A 22,126-nucleotide genomic window follows, 5' to 3' on the forward strand; every position below is an offset into this window, starting at 1 on the left:
CCAGCCCGCTATGAAGCCTACAGCACCGGTCACAGCACCAATAATTGCGTTCTTGATGGGAGCATCGATCGGAGTCATGGCGGCTTTCTGGAGGAGTGCAAACCAACTACCCTTCTTCACTACCCCTCCGAAGAAGAAATGTTGCGCCCAAGCCGCAACGCTACCTGCCGCGAACGCGTTACTGAGAACCCCTTTCATCACAGGCAACCAAAACGCACCTTTCGTAGGGCCAAGAGCACCGAATCCGAACAGACGAAGCAGAGGGCGTAGAAGCCAGCTCTGCGGAAAGAGCCATCTCGTGATAAGCCAGAGAAGAATATCGACCAGGTGAGGATGTCGCTCCGCAAAGTCACCTAAGGAAATGTGAGGCATGAATATTGGAAACATAATATCACCGCGCATTCAACACGCACCGATGGTGACAACGATAAAGATAACATGAGCACGCAATCGTTCAAAAAGCGTCCTCGCACGATCCTCGGAGCTGCCCTTGCTAACAAATACGCGCACAATCGCGTCTTCCGCCATCATAAAGACCCTCCGAGCGTGGTCTTCTCGCTCCTTGTGGCTCAACGCATGGTCGGGCACTGGGAGGTCCGCAGACAGATCCTCGAGGAGGCCGGAAATCACCGTGTTGATGCTGTTTGAGATATCCGCAATGGTGTTTTCTTGCGTCGTGCCTTCGATCGTACCGGCAGGAAATGTGATATCCTTGTTCTCTGTTACGGAAATCATTTCGGCCCTCAGTTGACCTGCGGCGGAGAGCATCTGCGAGACGGAGTCCTTGATATGAACAAGCTGGTTGGTGTATTCTCCATGCGCTGCGAGAGCGTTGGTTACGACACTTTGTGCATACTCTTGTGCGTGGCCACTCAGTTGCGCAGCACGCTCCCAAAGGTCTATTGGTGGTTGTAGGATGACCTGGCTGTTTTGACCTTTATGCCGGCATTTAGGCTGTTTGTCAGTAGGTGAGGTGTGGACACGTACCATCGAGTTCATAGTCGGTATCTCTGAAGCGTACTTGATCAGTAATGTGGCAAGAAAAAAAGCGGAAACAGCTCACGCCGGAAGATCGTCACTGCTGCCCAATGCAGCCGGCACGAGAGTTGCGATTGAAATACTGATGGTTAAGAACAAAAGTACTGCACGAGCGAGCATGGCAAGTATAAACAGAATTCAACGAGAGAGCACTGCTGGCGGTCGAAGCGAAGCGTGTGCAAGCGCCCAGCCACTGTTCGCTCATTGGCGTCTACCCCCAAAACGTGTACGGTACACGCGGGAGCAACGCAGTGGTCACAGACAACGATTGATGTGTGCGAGACGAACCAGTGGCATCTATGACACGTTCTACCGAGAGCACCGGCCTGCATATCCACAAGACCTTCAAGGAAACGTGCACGAGCCGTTCCAGATTTGCGAGTCGAACTACCAACGCAAGGCAGGACAGGCCACTAAGGTCCGTAACATCTGACAACATCATGTTAACTTGCTCTCGTAGTTGACCGTGGACAAGTAACAAATATCATGGTCGTCTTCATCGCTAGTGGTGATGGCATCTAGCTTCGAGTCGATCAGTAACTATTCAAGGCTGCGATCATGGAGGCGAAAGTTGGTACCTCACCACTGCCTGAACCTTGAAACCTCTGCGACACAGGAGACATACATTTCAGTCAGCCGATTAGCTGTTGCTCGCGAACCTACGTGGTCGGTCGCGGGGTGCAACAACAACACCCGGCCCCCTGGTATAGTTTCGACTCATGGTTATCTGAACATATATACACATGGCGCACCTCCGGAGAGTGTCGTAGCCCTGATGCATAATAAGGCAACTTGTAGCAAGTCGAATGCTAGCAACTAGCCCACCGCACACTCGCGTCGTATCACGATCTAATCTGAAAACATAGGCTTGCGGGATTCGAATTCAAGGAGTGGCGATATGTAGAAGTCCCGGGGTCCTGTAGAGATAATCTGTGTTGTGCTATTAGTGACTGCTGTTCTTCCGCTTGTCTTTCTTGTGCGCTATGCTGGCTCGACTCTTCAGGCACTTCTGCGTTGCATCTTCAGACTGGTATAGTTCGTTCTTGACGTCAATTGCTTGCTCCTCGGGACTGCGACATGGACTTGACTGTCTGGGCTCTCTTGCACTGCCGACGACCTAACACCTAGTCATTTGAGAACATTGAATATCAAGGCTCGGAGGTTTGAAAACCGAGGATTCACATAGGTACGTGCCAAATCCTCGCAAGGGTGCTCTGAGCTCTCTCCTTGTAGCTTGCTCGTGTCCTATGCCCTCTGGCCGTTTGCTTGCTAGATGACCGCAACAGTCAAAATTGACACAGAGTTGACCACAATAATGGGGTCATGCCCCAAGGCGAGCCAGGTGAGAAATGACTGGAACAATCTCGTCGCCCGGAGGCAGATCACGTATGATGACTTTTTCGGTCACAGGCATGAATCGATCAATGTAGATCTGTGACATAATGTACAGGTAATTATGCGGTTACGGGGTCCCGAGGCGTCGCTGGCCGAACGCGCATGCTTCGAATTGGCCCCTAAAGCTACCGCTATGGGGAATGTTGACCGAGTCAACCTCATTCTATTCGGAAATGAGTACAATACACATTTGTTTTGACCACGCAATCCCCGGGGACATGAAGAGGCTGTGCGTGCCGAAATGTCGGGTCCTCTGCGCAGTATAAAAGGCTAACCTTGCTTCCCCACGGGGTCATCAACTTTGCTTTAGACCCTCATCTCACATTGAGCTGTGTGTCTAAAGAATTTTGTGTACACCGTTCACCGGAATCTTATTCCTTTCTGAAGGCAATGGAACAGCAAACAACCACTGAAGCAATCCAGGCAGAAGCATTGCCTGAGCCATGCAAACCTGAGTCCATTGGCGACACCCCCACTGTTGCCGAGGGGCCGGAGGTCTGTGGACATGGCGATGCTGTCGGAGGGGCCGCCATAGACCCAGTGACTGGATTGATAATCGTTCGCCAAGGAGTGAATCGGCGTGTACGTCGATTGATCTTCACGCGCGTTCAGGCTGATGATTCTGATGGCAGGGAAACCGTTGGTGGAGGCTGCGGGCTCCTAAAGGAAGTACCTGTGCAGGATATCGGTACGAGAACAAGTGAGTATCGTCGTCCGGCGGCGCGTCGTTGTCTACGCACTGGTCCTGATGAGAGCACGTAGGGACGGGAGTCACTACCTGAAGTGCCCGGGCTGTCACGGTCCCGCCCATCTTGTAGGGACTGATGGCCGTGTCCACAACTGTCAACCGCCGCTGAGGGGCTGTGACAGAACACCTTCTCTTTCGTAGTCTATCTTCTGAGTGCTTCTTAAGTTTTCGCAAACGAATTCCATCCTTAGCTTTCGCTAAACATATGATCCAATCACAATCTTCTTGAATTACTGAGCGCTTTCACTTCAAGTCCTACACATGCAACAACCACCCAACTATGCTTCTGTGTGTCCGTCGTCGTTCAGAACGACCAGTTTTCCATATCATGTAACATGCAGCATACGAACTCATCACGTAGTTATGAGACTGTATCCCGGTGGCAGGAACACACAGTGACCCTGTTCAAGGGGAGTCTATAGACCCACCGCTGACATAAGATTGGCAAACTTCGGTGCACCGAAGCCGGTGACCTGTTCCGCAAACGGTCATTAGCAGCCTGAAGGATCTTGAGACCAACAACGCACCGGATCCCATCTTTCCGTTGCGAAGAAATCTGCGTCGTCTTCACAAGACGTGTTGTTTCCTGCCACGATGTCCGTGAACGCCGCGGCCCCAACTCCAGGGTCGACCACGGATTGAGGAAGCCCGAGGTGGGCTTTCCGGCGGCAAGCAGCCGGTCATTGAGAAGAGCAATGACGCTTGCGAAGATGGGAGCCGAACAGCTTGTGCCAGTGCCTAGCGTAGTGACACCGCCCATTATGTACGTGCAGTTCACTCCGTAGGCGGCGACATCGGGGTATGCACGACCGGATGCATTGTACAGCCCCGTGTTGTTATTCCCGAGGAGTGCCAAGTAGGCCGAGACGGCCTTGGATTGGTAGTCGGGTCGCAGGAAGTAGTTGGAGAACCCACCGCCTGAGACGTCGGCTACGACTTCGGGGATACGGGTCGTCGCACCTACCGTCGTGACACTGTGACCGCACGAGAGTCAGAAGCAGACTTTCACCGGTGGATGTAAATGCATACTGTGGGCACGTTGCCGGGAACGTCGGGCTAAAGATGGTGCAGTTACCTTCACTTCGGTTTCCAGAAGCACCTTCATCACCCGAGGCAAATATCATCGAGACACCACGAGCGCCCAACTGCGCATACACGTTACACAGGTAGCTGAATAGCACGAAGCAGTCAGATCACTCTATGAACAGGATGTCACAGGAGGCTCACACTGCATGTGAGGGCGGGAATTTATCCTCGTCCCCATCCCAGCTGGTAGACACCACTTGCGGAGGAGACTCTAGCCCAAGGAGAGAGAGACCGGTGTCCAGGAACCCTGCCAAGACATCATCTCCCCCAGCGATAGTGACCGTGGCAGGGACGCCTGTTGCCAGTCCCGCAGTATACTGGAGGTCTAAATCCTGTTTTTATTATTATTATTATTTTATTAAATCCTGTTTTGTATCCGCTGGAGGGCGTTGCCCTATGTAGAATAATACATGCGAGTGCTATGCGAGTCGAAGTGAACGGGAGTCGTTGGCTGTCGGGTAGCATGGGGGTAAATCCTGTTTGAAAGTGAACCAACGAGCTTGGTCGAGACATTATCATTCTTACAGCTTCGTCACCAGCTTCCTTGGGGTCCTGAGGATTCTCGCCCCCGTCTATGCTAATGACGGTGTAGTTCGTGTCGGGGTTCATGTCCGGACGGGCGTGTTGTAGGAATGACTGGTTCATTGAGTCTAGGTCAGTAACACTCGGTTTGGATCAGATTTGGCAACATACGTGCAAGTCGGCGGCTTGGGCATACTGCTTCTCAAATTCGGTGACTGCGATGCCATTGGATGAGACGGTTGCAGGAGTAGCGGGAATGCCGTATAGGTGTTGAAGGCTTACGGGGGGTCATCATGCCGAATTCCGTCACTGACGCGCATGCCGAGGAATGATCAAATGCCTTTGAGGCCGTATTGTCAGCAAAACGGATGACTGCGGGCTTCGCCCCGTTTGGTACCGGGAAACTGCATATCATTTTCAGTGCATTGACGAAGCAATACTCACGAAACACGTACGCGGTCGTCGGATGTATGAGGTCAATATGTTCAGCCAGATCGGATGGGACAGAATACGAAAGTGCCCGAACAGTAGTCGAGCCGGTGGCCGTGAACGAGAAGACAGAGAAGTTGGCAGCGAGCATGTCATTCGCTTTGGCGACTGGAACTTCAATCCTGAGCCAGTCGCCAGCGGGAGAGAGTGCAGTCGCATTCAACCCGTGCGCGCTAAGCCAGGAATTGACAGCCGCAACGCTGTGTTGTTTTGGGGCTACGTGTGCCTCGACCTGGTCCAGGTTGAGGAGGGTTTCTCGGATTAGGACACAGAAGAATGATGACGTACTTCAGTTTTACTGAGCCATTTTCCGTAGTTAGGACTTGACGGGCTGCTGACATCATATAATGCGTCAATAAGTCCTGCGATGTTGTTTTGTACGAGGGCGACGCGTAGGCTCAGGACGGTGTCGGACGAAGCAGGGCCGATAACAGTATATCTAGTAGGCACAGTTTGGCGAGCTTCGTGCATCCGCATGGAAATATCATGATGCGTGGGCTTGCCGACAGACGATGAAGAAAGTAGCGCAAGTGCGAGTCCGTGGAACAACATGGCGGGTGAGCTGCGTTTATTATATATGCCGATGTCCTCCATGCGGTCTCGTACAAATTGACTTTATGATAAGGGCGATTTAGGTCGCTCTTCTGTTCCTCGATGCGCTACATTCGTTTTCGGGTTACATTGACTGAAGCATTGATCGCTGGAGAGGGGTTCGAAGAGGCACGGTATGCGGGGGTACCCAGCATGGATGGTGCATGGCCTGAACAGGACAACACTCATGTAGACCGAATAACACAAAGACGACAAGTTGGTTTCAAGGGAACAGTGCAAGATCATCTCTGCGAATCTCCACCGACATGCCGTTCACATGCGTTTGATTGGGTAGTACGGTAACGATCGAACGATCGAGTTCAGGTTGTTATTCTTCTCCAGGTCTGCACAGTTTGGGGCCGTCCGCTTGTCACGCAATCCCCGGGGACATGTCAGTCCCTCCTCAATAGGGGTTGTTTATGCAGCAGATCTAGAGAACCTCTGAGCTCTGCTCGGAACCATCGTAAGCCCTACAATTAACGCGGAAATGACCCATTCATGCATACTCTCACTTCATGAAGCGAACAAAATATGGCCGTAGTCCTCGCCGTGGTGCCCGCCCCCGCCGCTACTCATCAGCAAGTTGTCGTAGACACTTTTGTCACCAATGCTCCCGAGGCCCCCACCGTCATAGAGTTTCGTATCATAAATTGGGGGACCAACGCGCTTGTAAGTACACAGTCGCGAAACCTGATTACGCCTTGATGCCTGACGAGACGTGGAGGGGAATCGGTGGTGGATGGTGCCCAAAGGGAGTACTACTACATGAACTTGTGAGTAGCGCGCATGCCATGGGACTCACATCATAATCAACATTCACTAGGAACGGCACTGAATATTTCCAGAGCCCTCTCGGCCCGGCACATCTCGTTCTTCCCGATGGCTGCAGACTTCCGCGATGAGACGTCCAGCTCCAGACATCACTTGAATACTTACTTTGTCTTTATGGTAGTTACTTGCATAGTCTCTACATTCCATAGAAACCCCTATCTGCTGTATCCTGGTTGTAAAATTTGTGTGTGCGCATCTGTATCTCTGAGTTCTAATGTCATTGTAGCCATATTACATATGATATCAGTGCGAAAGCCAGTATTAATATTGCTGTTGAACGTCTATTCGAGGCATATTCAGGGATGAGAGTCCTCCACGATCATTGCCGACATGCACTTTTGTTGGCAGAGTCCATACCCCGAAGCGCGTTTACACGTTATATTTCGCGCAGAATCACGCACCTGCCCTTGGTGGGATAATGTACATACATTTAGTATTACACTCATTTCTTCAGCGCTGTCCAGCCTTCGATCTACCCCGTGAACCTGAACCTGCAAGCGCGCCATCAGAGTTAGCTCAAGCCCGATCCGCAAGCGGCCGAACCCACCAGTTTGTCCTAGAACAGCGCCCTGATCAGCATCCGAAATCGAATCGACACAGGCGCACGAGAAGAGGCAACGCACCGAGCTTCCACCGCCTCCTTCCGGACCGCCCTCTTCGGGTCGTCCAGCACCTTCGCCAGCTCGCGGACGACGGCGGCCTTCTGCGGATGCAGCACGTCGTACCGCACCGTGCTCGGCAGGATCGCCAGGAACCGCAAGGCCGCGATGCGCACGCGCTGGAAGATGTGATCAGCGCCCGAGCGCGGCTTGAGCTGAGAGGAAGCGCAGAGAAGACATACCGCCGCGGGCATCTCCTTGACCATGCTGTTCCGGAGCATCGTCGACACGAGGCTCGCCGCGTGCTCCGCGACGACGCCGTTCTCGTTCGCGTCGGACTGCGCCGCGGCGAAGAGCGTGTCCATGACGCCGGCGCGTATTTCCGTATCTGGGAGGTCCAGTCCGCGAAGCAGGAGGGGCATAAGCTAGTGCTGCATGGTCAGTGGGATGCGGTGGGCGCGTAAACGATGACGGGGCGGTTACCATGGACATCTGAGGCGCGTACACCGACTTGGGCACGGACTGGATGAGCGATGTCAGTGCTACGAGGAACGCGTTCTGCTTTTGCGAATCTGGGGAGGGTATCAGCCTCAGAATGTCATGTCCGTCTAATGATGAGCCTCACCTGAAGATGACCTTGCGCCTTCTACGATACGCGGCAAGACAGAGCTGCAGTATCGCTGTGCATACAGGATCTGTGCAACGCCGATCAGTGAAGCGACCAATGCCAGCCGTAAGGAGCAGCCTGCCTTGATGACTGCATGGTTCCTCTTCGTGAGGATCTTGTCCGTGGCAACGACAGACCCTATCGCCCGCGCGGCATCCCAGCTAACCTCGGCGTCGTCGAGCAAGCCGAGCAACTTATCAATATTGCGTGCTGCGGCAGCGTCGTTGCGAATTAGGAGCGCTTTAGTGATCTGCACGCTGTGAGTACAAGCAGAGCAAAGAGGGTTTGACGGCGTACCCATGCCCAGGAGGATATCCCTTCTTTACGCTTCGGAGGCGGCATTGCCCTATTGGCTATCTGTGTAGTCCAGAATGAATCCAGCGTTTCGGCGAGGAATACTGCCAAGCCTGCATGGCGTTGTAACTGTGAGTGCAACGCCACAGTAATAGACGCAAGACATGTACCGCCAGGCCGCTTGTTCACGATCGAAGATATCGCATGCGTTGCTGCGTCCCGCTGCAATACATTTTCTGCATGAGCACTGCTCCATTGCAAGAGCGTGTTGAGGAAAGCGTCCTCGTCAGGTACGGGGAGCGCGACCTGGCCGCATGTGAATACTACATCTGGGCAAAACGTGGGAAACGCACCTCCTTATGTAGCGCGATTATAGCCGCAGAGAACAGCGCAAGGAGATTCTTTTGCAGAGAACACACTTCGGGCTAGATCCTAGATGAGAACCTGTCTGCGGACAATCGACGGAAGGCTCACGCTGAAGGGCTCGAACTTCTTGTCAGCCGGGAGCTTTTGATGACCCTCTGCCAATTTCCCCGCGTCTCCGTGCAGATAGCCCGCGAACAGCACAGATACGAACGCCTCTTGTCGTCTGCATCACCGTCAGACGTGCGTCCTCCCATATTGCCGCCTCACTCACTGGGGTGACAGCGTCTGCACGACCAACGTGACGATCTGCGACGCGACAGAGACAAGACGCGGGTCCGTGGCCGCCATGTACCGTCCATTCGACACGAGGGCGGCATATATGAACAGATTGAAGACCCGCGGCACCAGCCGATCGGCGTACTTGGTCACATCGCTGTGCCCTGCGGCGACCTTCGCGGCGAGCACGTCTGCCATAGTGCGCAGGATGGAGTGGGCGTAGGCCGCGCGGGGCTCGATGTCCGTCTCGTCCTGTGCTAGGGCGCCATCGGCGGGCGGTACGCATACGAGGTCGAGCTTCGTGAGCAGCCGCACGACCAGCGTCTCGAACAGGTCGGCTTGCTTGCAAAGACGGGAGAGCGAATCAAGCGTGCGCCAGCACCGTATCCGCTCTGCCTGTGCGTCGCGGGGCGGAGCTCGATCTGGGAGGGAGACGAATAGCAAGGGAAGGGTGGTCTGCGTAACATGCGACGGCGCGAATTCGGCTATTGTCACCAGAAGGCCCAGAGCAGGTTCCCTGGCGCGAGGCAATGGGCGAAGGAAGACGACGCGAGTGTAAGAGAGTCTCACCTAGTATCTTCGCTTTCGTCTCCGTCTTTCTGCAAAAGCTCGTTGACATTGTGGACCACGAAGCCCAGCTCTTCGTCCGTCAACAGACCCGGTGTAGTCACCACACCCTTCAGACCATCCAGCGCCGGCTGAGTGGAGGATGGCGTTTTCAGTCCCACCGTCAAGACGCCCAACACTTCATCTTTGTAGGGCGACAGCGGGACGTCCCCTTCGGTGGGAAGAACCTCAGGATCTTTTGACGTCGAGTCGCGCGCAGAAGCGATCAGGTTAGAGAGCAGGTGGAGCGTTGCAGCGCGGTTGCCGACCTCGTCTGGGTCGAGGAAGAGCTTGACGAGGTGTGGGGTCACCCGAGACAGCGTGAACCGGGCAACAGCAGCTACGACGACATTCAGTTCCGATGCGCCACTATTTCATACAGCCGACGGAGTGTACGCACGCGTGGTCGACATGAATGCGCAAAGGACCTTGATTGCGGGCTTCGCCTGGCTCTTCTCTGGTTCCCGGAGGATTTGTATGCACTCCTCACACGCCTCCTTCGCAAGACCTTGTATGTCTGCTTCTTCCAACTGGGAGTCGACTTCTGGATTCGAATATAGTGTTTGTATGAGGACCTGCGTGGTCCTCAGCGCTGCCTCCTCCGTCACAGGGTCGACAGGTTGGAAAATCTGCGAGACGATGAGCAAGGACCAGTTTGTGCTGAAAAAGTTGACTAACCTCGAGCTTAAATGAGTTCCACATCTTACGCGCATTCGTACGGGCTACAGCGGCACCGTATACCGGTAGACAAGAATCGAGGGCTTTGAGGGTGTCACGCTAACACCTAATTAATCATGTATGATTTACCTAGCCCAGGCGTCATACCTTTGTCGCGGGGGTGCCGGCCGTAAGCTTCTCCAAGAAGAGGGGAATGGCAAGCGGCCCGAATGCAGGGGTTGCACTCAGACAAGCGCTACATCGAAGATTTTAGCGTTCCACTGGGTAACGGTTGAATGCGGACACAAGTACCTCAGGGCATTCTTTAAATCGTCAGTGGTGATCCCGTACGGGTCGTCTGGTGGTGGCCTGAAAGTAATGGGGAAATAACAAAACGTGACGTTGAACAGATCCTAAAAGATTTCCGTCAATTGAGGTCGCGAATTGGACAGACGAAATCGCACACCTCGACATGTGTTGAAATGTCAAACTCGAGCACCATGACTCGATCTATGGCAAAAGCAAGAAGGAGATTCCGGGGATCCTTCTCGCCTTCTGCGAGAGAGATGTATCCGGATATAAATTCCTTGCCCATAGCCTTTAGGGCTGCAATATGTTGTGTAAGATAACTTGCTCCATGTGCTTTGAAAGACTCACCGTCTCGTTGGTTGGCTATGAGCGTGTCAATAGTCTTGAACACCAGATACCGCTGAGATTGGACGAGGGCCTTCATCTTGACATGCTTGATGACACTGCAAAGCATTCAGCCAACGAACACCGAGGGGCTCAACATACCTACGCTTTTGTGACTTCAACTGCATCTGCTGATGTGACGGGAGACAATGACATAAGGGGCACAAGGCCCCTCAGAGCAGGTATGATGGTCTCTGTGTCCTCCAGCTTGCCGCAATAGAATGTGACTAGGACGCGCACTTGTGAAACGAGGAGGCAGTGAGCATGGAGAAATCCCTCACTTGGATCAGTTTGAGATGTGCGCACCCGACTGCCGGCTGAACTTCTCTGGGGGACATTTTCCGATTACTAACGAAAGGAAATCTACACCTGCAGATACGTTCAGTGTGTGGTATGTCTATGCGTAACGAATGGTGACCTTTAGAGCGCAGGTCATCTTCTTCCGCAGTGAGATATTCTCCTAGCGCTTTGACAAGGTCCAAGAGCGAAGTCGAGCCATTAGCAATCTCTGATACACAAGTCAAAACCATGTTCTGATAATTGCGGAACAGTGCGACTCACCAGAGACGACTGCATCGACTTGCTCTGAGCGTTCGGACGCTATCCAAGTCCGCACTGACCGCTGCAAGTTGTCCATGTATGCGGAAGGCTTGATATTATTCTCTCCCAATTCGGTACGTTGGTGCCTCACCCGAGCGGAAGGAGAGGAACTTTGATGAAATTGATTGACTTGATCAGACTCGACCACGTGCGGAGACTCTCTCTGCTGCTTACATGCTCCATCGCGCATCCGCAAGCACACGCCTCCTCCAGAAATGCGTGTCTAGGTCACTCTCTTCCACCTCTCCCGCCTGCTACCCACCTCGCTCACCCGACAAAATCAACTACAACCAACTCTCCTTCGCGGACGCCCCGGACACCGAGCATGTCAACTACAAACGCGTCACCGCCAACGACCTCGAGCAGCGCCGCGAGCCGCCGACCCGCGTCAAGTTGCTCGTGCGCGACTTCATAGAGGACTCGCTGTACAACCCGCACTATGGCTACTTTCCGAAGCAAGCGGACATCTTCACGACGACGGATCCCATTCACTTCACATCACTACGCAACACCGTCGAGTTCCAGGAGGAGGTCGGGAGACGGTATGCTGAGTACGGACCAGATGGAGATGGACCGGGCAGGCAAATCTGGCATACACCGACTGAGTTGTTCCAGGTCAGCACGATACGCCTTGCCCTTTCATTTGACTAACGCTGCACCAGCCATGGTACGGGCAAGCTATCGCTCAGTGTCTCGTGTCTGAATACCTGCTCAAGTACTTCCCCTACGAGGACTTCGTTATCTACGAGATTGGTGCGGGCAATGGCACCCTCGCGCGCGATATCCTGGACTACATCCAAGAGCGCTACCCCGAAGTGTACGACCGCACTCGATACCGCATCATTGAGATTAGTGGCAACCTCGCGCGCCTGCAGCGCGAGAAGCTCGCCGACAAGCACCCCTGCGTGGACATAGTGCACAAGAGCATTTTCCGCTGGGACACACGCGAGTCCGCGCCCTGCTTCTTCCTCGCCATGGAGGTCATCGTGAGTCCCACCCCGCTCCCCACCTTGCATTCCCTAACTACCGCAGGACAACTTTGCGCACGATATGATCCGGTACGACCTGCGTACGCTCGAGCCGTACCAGGGCCTCGTCACCATCGACGCGCACGGCGACTTCGGCACGCACTACACGCGCGTCACAGACCCACTCATCGCGTCCTTCCTCGCGCTCCGCCGCCGCCTCGCGCACCCACTGCCTATCCCACGCCTCCTCAAACGCTCCGCCGCGCTGCGCACGCTCTACACGAACCTCCCCTTCGCGCCGAACCTCTCCGCGCCCGAGTTCATCCCGACGCGCCTCCTCAGCCTCCTGCGCACGCTCCGGCAGCACTTCCCGCGCCACCGCCTGCTGCTGTCCGACTTCTCGTCGCTGCCGGACACCATCGTCGGCGTCACTGCGCCCGTCGTGCAGACGCGGTACCGCAACGAGACCGTGCCGTGCACGACGTTGCTCGTCAAGCAGGGCTACTTCGACATCTTCTTCCCGACCGACTTCGGCCGGCTGCGCGACATGTACGAGCAGATCCTGTCGCAGCCGCTCCCGTTGTCACTGCCGGAGGAGGCGCTCCCGCGGTCGCCGCTGTCGACGAGCGCGTCGCCCGTCTCGCTGGGCAGCAACTTCTTCTCGTCGTACCATTGGAAGAACCGCCGACCGCCGACGGACGGCGTGGCGTCGGCGAGCGGGATCCCAGTCGGCGAACGCAAGTCGAGTGTGTATACGCATGCCGAGTTCATGGCGACGCATGCGGATCTGGACAAAACCCGCCTCCGGAGCGGCGAGAATCCCATTTTGGAGCTGTACCAGAATGTTAAGTTCTTATTTTGAACAGTATGCAATGCGCGACATCGAGAGGCTGTTACTTTTCTTTTGCTGCGGAAGCTGGTCCCGCACGAGAGGTGTGATCATCATCCTTCTCTTATGAAAAGTCCCGTCTCAGCAGGGCATTCCTCTGTGATGACAACGGCTCTGATGAGACAGTATGATTTGGGCGTGTACGACGCACATTGTGACCAGAAATGTCCTGGAATCAAGTCGACAGAACGCTCTATCAGCTTCACGTAAAGCTGTTCCACTACATTTTATGCACTTAGTATATGGAGTTGTTTGACAATGGCGTGTATGGCTAGATGGCCATCATACCACTCATAGCTCCACCACTCTGTCAAAACATTCTAACCGGCCCGAATCCTCTTGCAATTTCTGTACTAAAAAGCTAGCATATTTGCATAGATATCACGTGAGAAGAAAATGCCGATCGATATGCTGAAAAGGCCTAGGGAGTCCCGGGTTACTGAGCATAATTATGGTGACACGACCAAGCATCGGTACAACAGAGATGCAATCATACAGCAGTCAGTTCCTGATAGTGCGACATTGTACAAGGCTGGCGTCAGTCTAGGAGTAATATATAGGGTAGGGAATGATGGATGTCGGGTTATGAACATCAGACGTGAAACTCCTGATATAGAATGTGTAGTCAGTTAAAATTATCTCAATAACCAGCAGACCTTGCGACGTACTTGAACAGGGACATCTCCAGCTGGTAAGACGAAGAGACAATCAGGCAATAATCAAGCAAGTGAAGAGCGACCAACGTACTGGAGACTTGAACACTACAAAAGCATGTCTGTCGTTATGTGTGTCCATCCGCTGGCAGACCTCGCACAAGTCGATCGAGCAGTATCCGCAACGGTACCACTCGCCGTTGATGCGTGTCATACAGCGGTCGCATAAGGCAAAAGAGTGAACCAGACCTGCGAGGTACGCTGTGGTAGCAGAACTGTTCAAGTCACTGCAGCACATCACAGTGAAGGCACGTACCCTTGGGGTTACTCATAGCGTAGTTGCCATCGGGAGGCCCCGCAGGGTATTTGTACCTAGATCCAGCACGATTTGTCCTGATGTGCGCATCAAAATGAAGGCGTGACTCACAATTTGGGAACCAATGGCCGGCCTACTTGTAGCGGGCGATTGAGCGGCCGCGGAAATTTAAAGAAGACGTGGAACGGGTCATGTAGGATGTATGAACGCTCTTCGCAATGTGCGCACTTATGATTATGTCAGGTATGAATACATCTGTCGATGGTCGTAGTACTCACAAGGCTGTACGGCTTTGGTAGGGAAGGACATGATGCACACTGGTACCGAATACCAACAACGTACTGCAATAATACGTCAACGAACATCGTTAGAATGTGTAGCACCACAACTCACCCCGCCACACCCATCACATCTGACACCATGGTCATCTGCCTCAATGGCCACGGACGCATTGTCAAGCGACGAGTTGCCGTTGTTGCGAGAGCCGATGCCAAGGACGGTGCGGTCGTACGCGGAGGTGAGCGAATTACGTCGCGAGCGCACGCGCTGGCCCGTTGCCGCGTCACGTCCGCTCCAAAGACTTTTCGCCATCTGACTAGCAGATTGCAGCTCTGCGGTGCCAAGCGGATAAGGGATCTACGGAGGGGTGTCAGCGCACCGTAGTTGCGGATGGCGTGAAGGGGTACCTTGATCATGATGTGCGACGAGCTGTGCCCACCGTCGGACTCGTGCAGATTTCCTGGTAAGCCGGCAGACTCGCAGTTGGAACAGATATCGACAGCATCACAGATTGCGCAGTGAAATCGTGCACCAACGATATCTTGCATGCAACTTACAAATACGAGAAATCAACTGCGTGCGAGTGATATGATGATCGTGAAACGTACTGGAAGCATTTTACCCCTGGATGTTTGAGGGCTTTGTGAAGAATCTGGTGAGTGATGTATATAGGTACTGCCAACAAAAGGACATACAAGCCTCTCCGTATGCGGACATCATGTTGTGAGGCTCGGAGCGCGAGCGCGGCAATTTATCCGGCACGACGAGGAACGCGTGCGATGGATGAATCTCGTGTACCTGACTAAAAATCGCGCGTAAGCGTACGTCCGCGGTCACAGCTCTTGCTGGCCCACCTATAACATGCCTTACACAGATTGAAGTTTTCGCAAGAAGCACATTTGTACCGGTGATTCACAATTTGAGTCCCACAGGTCGAGCAGGTACAGCTGCGGTGATCATCTTGTTCTGCGATTCACGGGCGGAACGTTTTTATTAGCGCCTCGTGACGGAAGATAGGGAGAGGGCACGCACCGACGTCCTGCCACCCCTTATGACCCCAACTCTTCTCGATGTAGGCGTGACGTAATTGACCCTTTTGGCTCGGTGCAGTTCGGCGCCATTGCGACATGGCGCGCTGCGCGTCTTCCGAAGACGGCCATTCCGCGAGACTGGGTGATGAGCCAGGTGCGACACTCATTTCAAGTGCGTGGGTGACTCCAGCGGTTGGGAGACACTGCCAGCACAGCTCGTAGCCAGTACTCGCAGTGTCATACGGACTGTATGGAGTGGATATTGTGAGCGTCGAGGATGAGGACCCATTGGACTTCATAGGAACTGCCGGCAGGGGCTTCAGCGACCTTGGTCCGGCGCTCAGTGTTGCATCGGAAGTATTGCGCAAAGGGGCATTTGAGCTCGAGACCATTGACCAAGATGACGTTGAGGAAGCCGACGACATAGTTGGTGGTGAGGGCGGGAAGGAGTATTTGCCGTTTGTAAACTCCATCTCCACAGCCCGCGTTTTCCCCTTGCCATTATCCATCCCATACAACTCGCTTGGTGAGATCGGTTTCTGCTCTCCGCACGTTGAACACACGTATCGAAAGGTGTCCATTATTGTCCTGCAGTTGGAACAAGTGGGAGGGTTCTCTGGAGGAATAGGAGGGATGCCGGTGATGAACTGAAGAACTTCAGGGGGGACGTCAGGGTCAATGTAGTCTGGAGGAAAGATGGGTTCCGACATAGAACGCCGGATAAACGGGTTTGAAGCAGAAGATGAAGACCGGTGCAGCGCGTTTCCGGAGACTTCTTGGTAATCATAACCATTCACCTCCATCGATGTCGGTCTACTTAGGGCGGGATTGGCAGTGATACTCGCGCGGTGGACATCCGAGACGTCCTCGAATCCCGAGTCGGGCACGCTCTGCGACGCGCCGTACGAGCTGCTGCCAGCCGTGTACGCGTAGTAGTACTTGCCAGTTGCGTCCTGCTGCAGCGCTAGCTCACCGCTCAGCACAGAGCCGGTGTCCTCGGGTGCCGCGACCGACGGCTCATACGACTTCTCGGACGGCGCGGGTAATTCGCCGAGCATTCCCTTGATTGTCCGTGCATTCTGGTCACGGAGCCATGCCGCACCGCGCTCTGAGTGCAGAGTGGACGATCCATAGCTGGATCCTGGCTGCCGGCTTTGCAGATCCTCTTCCAGTCTTAGGCGCTCGAACACAGATGTCGGGTCCAATGCGGCTTGCTTGTCCGAAAACGGGTCCTGCTCTGAGGAAGGGGCATACGAGTGTGACGATGAGAGTTTGTCCACGGCCATTGTCGGCGGGACGCTTGACATCGTAGCTCCTTCCCATTTCTCTTCCTCGACGGTCGGCTCATGGGCGTCATTTCGTAGCGTCTCGCGGCTTGGACCAGAGACCATTGTCTTCGGGCCCCGCGCGCGATACATATCATGCTTTGAACCCATATCCTTCGAGCTTACGGTGATGGAGTCATCCTCAATCTCACCTGCGGGGGGCATGCTGAGAGACAGCGAGAGCTCGCTGCCATTGCGGTTCCTATATTCCTCCAGACTAACCAGAGAAGACGTGTCGGACAGGCTGGGTCCGTCGTACTCGACCGTGATACGGACTCGTAGCGTGATCTTCCCTCTTGTGAGACTGCGGCCAGAAAGTATAGATGAGGACGAGGAGAGCGGAGGATCGTCGTTGACAGGATATACATAGCGGATGGCCTCTGTGAGATCCGCGTCGGTCGCTATGTCCGTGACCTCGCCGTCATCATCTGTATATGTAATGGCGAAAGGGGTGGTATAGAGCGAGAATCCCTCCTCAATCTGATTCCCAGTCAGCCAGATCCTGACACCAGGAGCGAGAGGTAGCGCACTCTCTGTCTGAGAAGCTCATAGGAACATGTGCGAGTCGAGCTGAAGGTAATCTTCCTGACCGCTTCGTCGTACGCACATTTGACTACGAGAGCCTTGTCTGGTCTGGTTTCGGACCTGTTGTGGTCCGAGACGCTGTAGTCAGAGTATGACATGCGTTTGACTGATTCTAAAATGATACATGTGGCTGCGCATGAGCTTTGCATGTAGCCGCAGTCCAAGCCTCATCAAAGTAGGACCGAGTGCTTACCTGTGCCTCGATCCTAAACCGCAGCGGTGGCTGAGTCAATAAGCGGCATGTAACCCAGTGAGGCAAGTAAGCGTTGGATTGCAAGCCCCTCTATTTGCAGGTATTCAAAAGTTAGAATCAAAAGGTTTCTCGAGAATCGCAAGAGAGGAGAGTGATGGCTGCAAAGTGCTTGAAGACATTAATATGGCACGAAGTGCGGGTAGACGAGAGCACCTTACAAGCGCCCGTCATAATCGGATAGTCACGTGCATACTATTCGTGTGCACTGCACGCCGACTGCGAGCTCGGAGTACTTTCATTCGTAGTACTGACGCACGAGCTACGCACTGCGTTGATGAACTTCAGCTCGGAACGAAAGACTCGCTGTTCTTGGGAACTGGCTAATAATCTACAACTGGGGTCACAAGTCCTCGTGCCCACTTCCTTACAGGCCCATAGCACCAATGTCCTGGTTCAAGCGTACAAACGGCCATGCGCACAATGTCTCGGACGCGGAGCAATACGAGCTACTCGAAGAAGACCTAGCCCCCCCACGTCTGCGGATGCCCGGGAAACAACCCTCTTATGAGGAGGGTGCAACCATCGACTGGCAACGTGAGGAGGCCGCTGAGCGCGAGCGCAAGCGTGTCTTGGCTAGCCAGCGCGGTTTCCATGGACTACTCTCGCTTGTTCTCGATTCTTGCGGCATGTGGCTAGTAATTATATTGACTGGCCTGGGTACTGGCGTTGCGGGGGCCTGGCTGGACATACTTGTACGGTGGTACGTCTCGCGTTCACTGCAGGAGGAGGATTACGCACCAACGGATTTATCCCCTTCAGGCTTGGCGACTTGAAGGAGGGCCGATGCACATATGGGTTCTTCTACAATCAAGTTACGTGTTGTAGTGGATTAGATCGTATGTACTGGATACCGCTGCTGCAATATAACTGTGTGCTCACACATTTCGCCTGTAAGCCGGAGAGGTCTGCAATCAGTGGCAAACGTGGAGCGAACATTTCAACATCAAGTTAGTCTTTGCACAGTCTATACTACAATCATTCATCTACATTACACTGGGAGTAAGTCCTTGCACTTCCCTCATTAACGTCAGTTGATCGAGTAGCCCTTGTAGATCACATTCGCGGGAAGTGCTGCTGTACTGGTGCAGACGTATGCGCCCTAGTAAGTGTGAATCAGTGCAACGCTACCTCATCCTGAGACATATTCCAACAGTGCTTTTCATACTGGAAGTGAGTCCATACCTATGCTTCGACCTATCGAATGTACTTTTTGACACACGACAACCGTCAAGTACCTGAAATCAAGGCCGTGAGTTTAGTCCCACATGCATCAACTGAAAATTATAAAAGACCCTCGCTCAGATCCTCAGCGGCTACGTGCTGGACGCTTTCCTCAGTCCATGGACCTTGCTCATCAAAGCACTGGGACTCGCCCTCGCAGTTGCATCTGGGCTGTCTTTGGGAAAGGAGGTACGTCAGGATTTAGTAGCGTTAAGACTCGTATATTTCACGGCAAATGCAGGGTCCACTTGTGCATGTCTCCTGTTGCATGGCATTCCTGTTCTCGAAGATGTTCAAACAGGTGTACGGGAACGAAGGTAGCTATGCACCTATCCTGTAAGTGATTGAAACCGCTCATCGTGATGCAGCCCGCAAACGCAGACTGCTAGCCGCCGCGGCCGTCGCCGGCGTGTCTGTCGCGTTCGGGAGTCCTCTAGGTGGCGTATTATTTGGCCTCGAGGAGTTGGACACGTTCTCCAGCGGCACGGACGTCATGTGGCGGGGCTTCGTCACGTCGGTCATTGCCGCCATGGCCTTACAGTACGTTGACCCTTTCGGCACATCAAAGCTTGTCCTCTTTCAGGTGCAGATAAGCGAGGTCACGACTGTCTGGAGAGCCTTCGAACTGGTTTGTCCGCTTGTTTACGACGCAACGCCTGTTCACGCCGTCTCTAGATTCCATGGCTATTTCTAGCAATATTGGGCGTCGGTATCTGCTCCAGCAGCACAGTCATCAAAAGGAAACTGACTCTTGAGCACACAGGGCGTACTTGGTTCCCTGATGATCAAGCTCAATGCTGCGGCCGCAGTCTATCGACGGAGCAGCATTTTGCACCAATGGCCTGTGTTTGAGGTAGTCGGCTTCAGCGCACTGACCGCAGCCGTCAGCTATCTCGTCAGTCCGCGCTGTGATGATTTGCAATTATGATGGATTCATGCCTGTGACAGGTCGTATTTCTCCGGGCTCAGTCGTCGGAACTCGTCGCCAACTTATTCCTGGAGTGCGATGCCAGCAGGGGCGACTACCACGGTCTTTGCAAGCGAGTTTGATCCCCTTGTACGCCCGATGATTCTCATATACCGTCGTACAGCCCAACAGCAACATGGGCAAACGTGTTCCTCCTGATCCTAACCGCCGCAACGAAACTCGCGCTGACAGCATGGACATTCGGCATGATGGTACGTGGGTGCTGAATCCGACCCTGCAGCCTGACAGCTCATTGATACTGCACTTCATAGATTCCGGCAGGTATTTTCCTGCCAACCATTGCTATCGGAGCTTGTTTGGGTCGCGCGGTTGGCCTCATCACGTCCGTCGATTTGCTTGACTGAGACGTCGTCGCTTACTCAGTGATGCATACCACTCCAGACAGGGATTACATCATGCCTATCCGAAAGCTTGGATGTTCTCCTCGTGTCCACCTGAACCAACCGTGCCTTGCGTCTCGCCCGGTTTCTACGCTGTTATTGGTGCATCGGCGATGCTTGGCGGTGTTACCAGAATGACAGGCAAGTCGCCCTTCATTGCCTGCTCTACGTACTCACTGACGTGAGTGAACAGTCTCACTGGTAGTCATCCTTTTCGAAGTACGTCCCTGCAGGTGCTGCCCCTAGACCTCACAGCATACTCACGGCATTACACAGCTCACGGGCGCGCTCTCGCACGTCCTCCCGATCATGATCTCCGTCATGGTCTCGAAGTGGGTCGGAGACTACTTTGGCAAGGAGGGCATCTACTCGATATGGATCGCGATGCGCGAGTACCCCTGGCTCCCGCCGAACGAGTTCCGCGACCGCGGGGAGACCGCGATGAACATCATGAAGCCCGCCGCCGACCTTGTCGTGCTCCGCGAAGACGCGCACGGGTGCACGCTCCAGGACATCGACCAGGTGGTGCGCACGTACCGCTTCCACGGGTTTCCCGTACTTTTCGGGGACGAGCTCGTCGGATATGTCACGCGTGACCGGTTGAAGACGACGCTTGGTGAGTGCCCGCGCTGCGTACGTCGGCGAGTCAGGGTGTGACGCCTTGGACAGCGCCCTTGTTGGCAGAAGATGCAACGTCCGGTGCACAGCGGAAGTGCACTTTTGCGGCACGTCCGACTGAGTCGAATGCGGCTGTCATCGATCTCTCACCGCTGCTTGAAGAGTCAGTACTACACCTCCGGAAAGAGATGCCGCTCGAACTGGTTGTCAGCATGGTCCAGAAACTGGTAGGTGCCATGTGGTTCGTATCCTTCGTGTTCACTAAAAATCAGTATGCTGCTACCTAGAACCTCCGACATGTACTAGTGTCAGAAAGGGGAAAACTAGCAGGTATCATCACCAAAACGGACATTGTGCGCTTGGTCACTGCAGACTTTCCTTACACCGCCGCGTTGTCGGAAAGACAGTGGTAGATGGCAAGTTCCAAGTCTCAGACGAGTAAATTATTGATTGTACAGACGGACGCGTTGATACTTACCTGTATGTCGGGAGTAGACAGATAATCCAGTGACTTGCGTATGCCTTTCGGGTTGTCATCAAGACATGCGCCTTCTTTGAAGGATAAATGAAATAGAGCAGGGATTACACAATGTGAAGGTCAACTGATACACTGTTATACAAGCAAAGATTCTGAGGGGTATGTGGATCATTGCCGGAGTGCGTAGACCTTCTTCCCGTAATAGATAGCCGTAGCGGTCGACGTTGCGGTAAGGACAGCTGGCACAGGTCCCTTTGCAACACGGGGCAAAGAAGACAACAGCAGAAGGGCAGAGGCGCCTGCCCAGAACGTCAACTCGGCCACTTAAGCGAGCAAAGCAAGCAAGCATACCTAATGCCGCTTCGAGACCGTTCGGTGTACCCTTCCGGATGCTGTCCGCGCTCCAAAGATAGAGAGCCCCGACACTAGAATGATTCCTGTGAGCGCAGAAATAGGGGCACCATGCTTAGCAACATACCCAACTCCTGCGACGAGAGACGGGATGCTGCGCGTCCTGGCGAAGCCGGTAATGCCCCCGACGATGCAGAGACCGCCCATTATAAATGCGGGATAAGCAGACTATATTATCGCAAATATTAGCAACCCAAAAGGGTATTGCAGTAACCAATACCAACCATGGTGTTTGGGGAGTGGTGGGAAGGAAAGCAGCAGGCGAAGGGTGTG

At 53.9% G+C, this 22,126-nt stretch overlaps 7 protein-coding genes across 7 annotated transcripts; 2 read left to right on the top strand and 5 right to left on the bottom strand.

Moving 5' to 3' along the window:
• Positions 1-105: 105 nt before the first annotated feature.
• POSPLADRAFT_1111080 (hypothetical protein) lies at positions 106-903 on the bottom strand (the record flags this gene model as incomplete). The annotated part of the gene is made up of 3 exons (XM_024483371.1): positions 106-160; positions 215-339; positions 511-903. Coding segments are annotated over 3 exons (573 nt in total), but the record flags the coding sequence as incomplete, so codon positions are not given.
• A 2,845-nt stretch (positions 904-3,748) lies between these two features.
• Positions 3,749-5,766, bottom strand: POSPLADRAFT_1045478 (hypothetical protein; the record flags this gene model as incomplete). The annotated part of the gene is made up of 9 exons (XM_024478768.1): positions 3,749-3,767; positions 3,814-4,155; positions 4,211-4,351; positions 4,409-4,599; positions 4,793-4,903; positions 4,961-5,066; positions 5,104-5,510; positions 5,567-5,675; positions 5,729-5,766. The coding sequence occupies 9 exons, from the start codon at positions 5,764-5,766 to the stop codon at positions 3,749-3,751; spliced, it is 1,464 nt and encodes a 487-aa protein (XP_024341229.1).
• A 616-nt stretch (positions 5,767-6,382) lies between these two features.
• On the bottom strand, positions 6,383-11,388 carry POSPLADRAFT_1065586 (hypothetical protein; the record flags this gene model as incomplete). The annotated part of the gene is made up of 15 exons (XM_024481971.1): positions 6,383-6,577; positions 7,542-7,724; positions 7,783-7,871; positions 7,925-8,216; positions 8,264-8,373; positions 8,431-8,566; positions 8,614-8,685; positions 8,735-8,849; positions 8,898-9,419; positions 10,478-10,578; positions 10,632-10,771; positions 10,823-10,917; positions 10,965-11,097; positions 11,165-11,227; positions 11,277-11,388. 15 exons carry the CDS (start codon positions 11,386-11,388, stop codon positions 6,383-6,385), a joined length of 2,358 nt encoding a protein of 785 aa, XP_024341230.1.
• Positions 11,389-11,619: 231 nt separating this feature from the next.
• Positions 11,620-13,313, top strand: POSPLADRAFT_1069710 (hypothetical protein). The gene is made up of 3 exons (XM_024482365.1): positions 11,620-12,073; positions 12,121-12,444; positions 12,491-13,313. Exons 1-3 carry the CDS (start codon positions 11,633-11,635, stop codon positions 13,286-13,288), a joined length of 1,563 nt encoding a protein of 520 aa, XP_024341231.1. The 5' UTR covers positions 11,620-11,632; the 3' UTR covers positions 13,289-13,313.
• Positions 13,314-13,858: 545 nt separating this feature from the next.
• On the bottom strand, positions 13,859-17,602 carry POSPLADRAFT_1138078 (hypothetical protein; the record flags this gene model as incomplete). The annotated part of the gene is given in 13 exon segments (XM_024484869.1): positions 13,859-13,919; positions 14,055-14,243; positions 14,257-14,340; positions 14,396-14,511; positions 14,563-14,625; positions 14,678-14,920; positions 14,971-15,115; positions 15,172-15,202; positions 15,259-15,365; positions 15,418-15,529; positions 15,596-15,822; positions 15,889-17,399; positions 17,450-17,602. 13 exon segments carry the CDS (start codon positions 17,600-17,602, stop codon positions 13,859-13,861), a joined length of 3,042 nt encoding a protein of 1,013 aa, XP_024341232.1.
• Positions 17,603-18,140: 538 nt separating this feature from the next.
• Positions 18,141-21,490, top strand: POSPLADRAFT_1065588 (hypothetical protein; the record flags this gene model as incomplete). Its single annotated transcript, XM_024481972.1, has 19 exons — positions 18,141-18,457; positions 18,517-18,593; positions 18,653-18,756; positions 18,810-18,859; positions 18,911-18,927; positions 18,990-19,006; positions 19,060-19,167; positions 19,220-19,295; positions 19,347-19,606; positions 19,654-19,683; positions 19,742-19,873; positions 19,927-20,018; positions 20,070-20,157; positions 20,218-20,288; positions 20,348-20,487; positions 20,540-20,565; positions 20,623-20,962; positions 21,016-21,191; positions 21,252-21,490. The coding sequence occupies 19 exons, from the start codon at positions 18,141-18,143 to the stop codon at positions 21,375-21,377; spliced, it is 2,247 nt and encodes a 748-aa protein (XP_024341233.1). The 3' UTR covers positions 21,378-21,490.
• Positions 21,491-21,514: 24 nt separating this feature from the next.
• Positions 21,515-22,112, bottom strand: POSPLADRAFT_1168624 (hypothetical protein). Its single transcript, XM_024488018.1, has 4 exons — positions 22,078-22,112; positions 21,921-22,021; positions 21,794-21,867; positions 21,515-21,741 (listed from the first exon to the last, which is right to left on the bottom strand). The coding sequence occupies exons 1-4, from the start codon at positions 22,078-22,080 to the stop codon at positions 21,611-21,613; spliced, it is 309 nt and encodes a 102-aa protein (XP_024341234.1). The 5' UTR covers positions 22,081-22,112; the 3' UTR covers positions 21,515-21,610.
• Positions 22,113-22,126: the final 14 nt, after the last annotated feature.

The sequence above is a fragment of the Postia placenta genome (genome assembly GCF_002117355.1).
Source record: "Postia placenta MAD-698-R-SB12 unplaced genomic scaffold POSPLAscaffold_4, whole genome shotgun sequence".
NCBI classification, from domain to species: domain Eukaryota; kingdom Fungi; phylum Basidiomycota; class Agaricomycetes; order Polyporales; family Adustoporiaceae; genus Rhodonia; species Rhodonia placenta.

Excerpts from the sequence above, each read along its gene's own strand:
- POSPLADRAFT_1069710 (XM_024482365.1), top strand. The coding sequence starts at position 11,633 with ATGCTCCATCGCGCATCCGCAAGCACACGCCTCCTCCAGAAATGCGTG. Across the intron at positions 12,074-12,120 it reads CACCGACTGAGTTGTTCCAG|CCATGGTACGGGCAAGCTAT; the intron begins GTCAGCACGATA and ends ACGCTGCACCAG. Across the intron at positions 12,445-12,490 it reads TCCTCGCCATGGAGGTCATC|GACAACTTTGCGCACGATAT; the intron begins GTGAGTCCCACC and ends TAACTACCGCAG.
- POSPLADRAFT_1168624 (XM_024488018.1), bottom strand. Across the intron at positions 21,868-21,920 it reads TCTCTCGTCGCAGGAGTTGG|TGTCGGGGCTCTCTATCTTT; the intron begins GTATGTTGCTAA and ends GAATCATTCTAG. Across the intron at positions 21,742-21,793 it reads CGGTCTCGAAGCGGCATTAG|GCGCCTCTGCCCTTCTGCTG; the intron begins GTATGCTTGCTT and ends CGTTCTGGGCAG.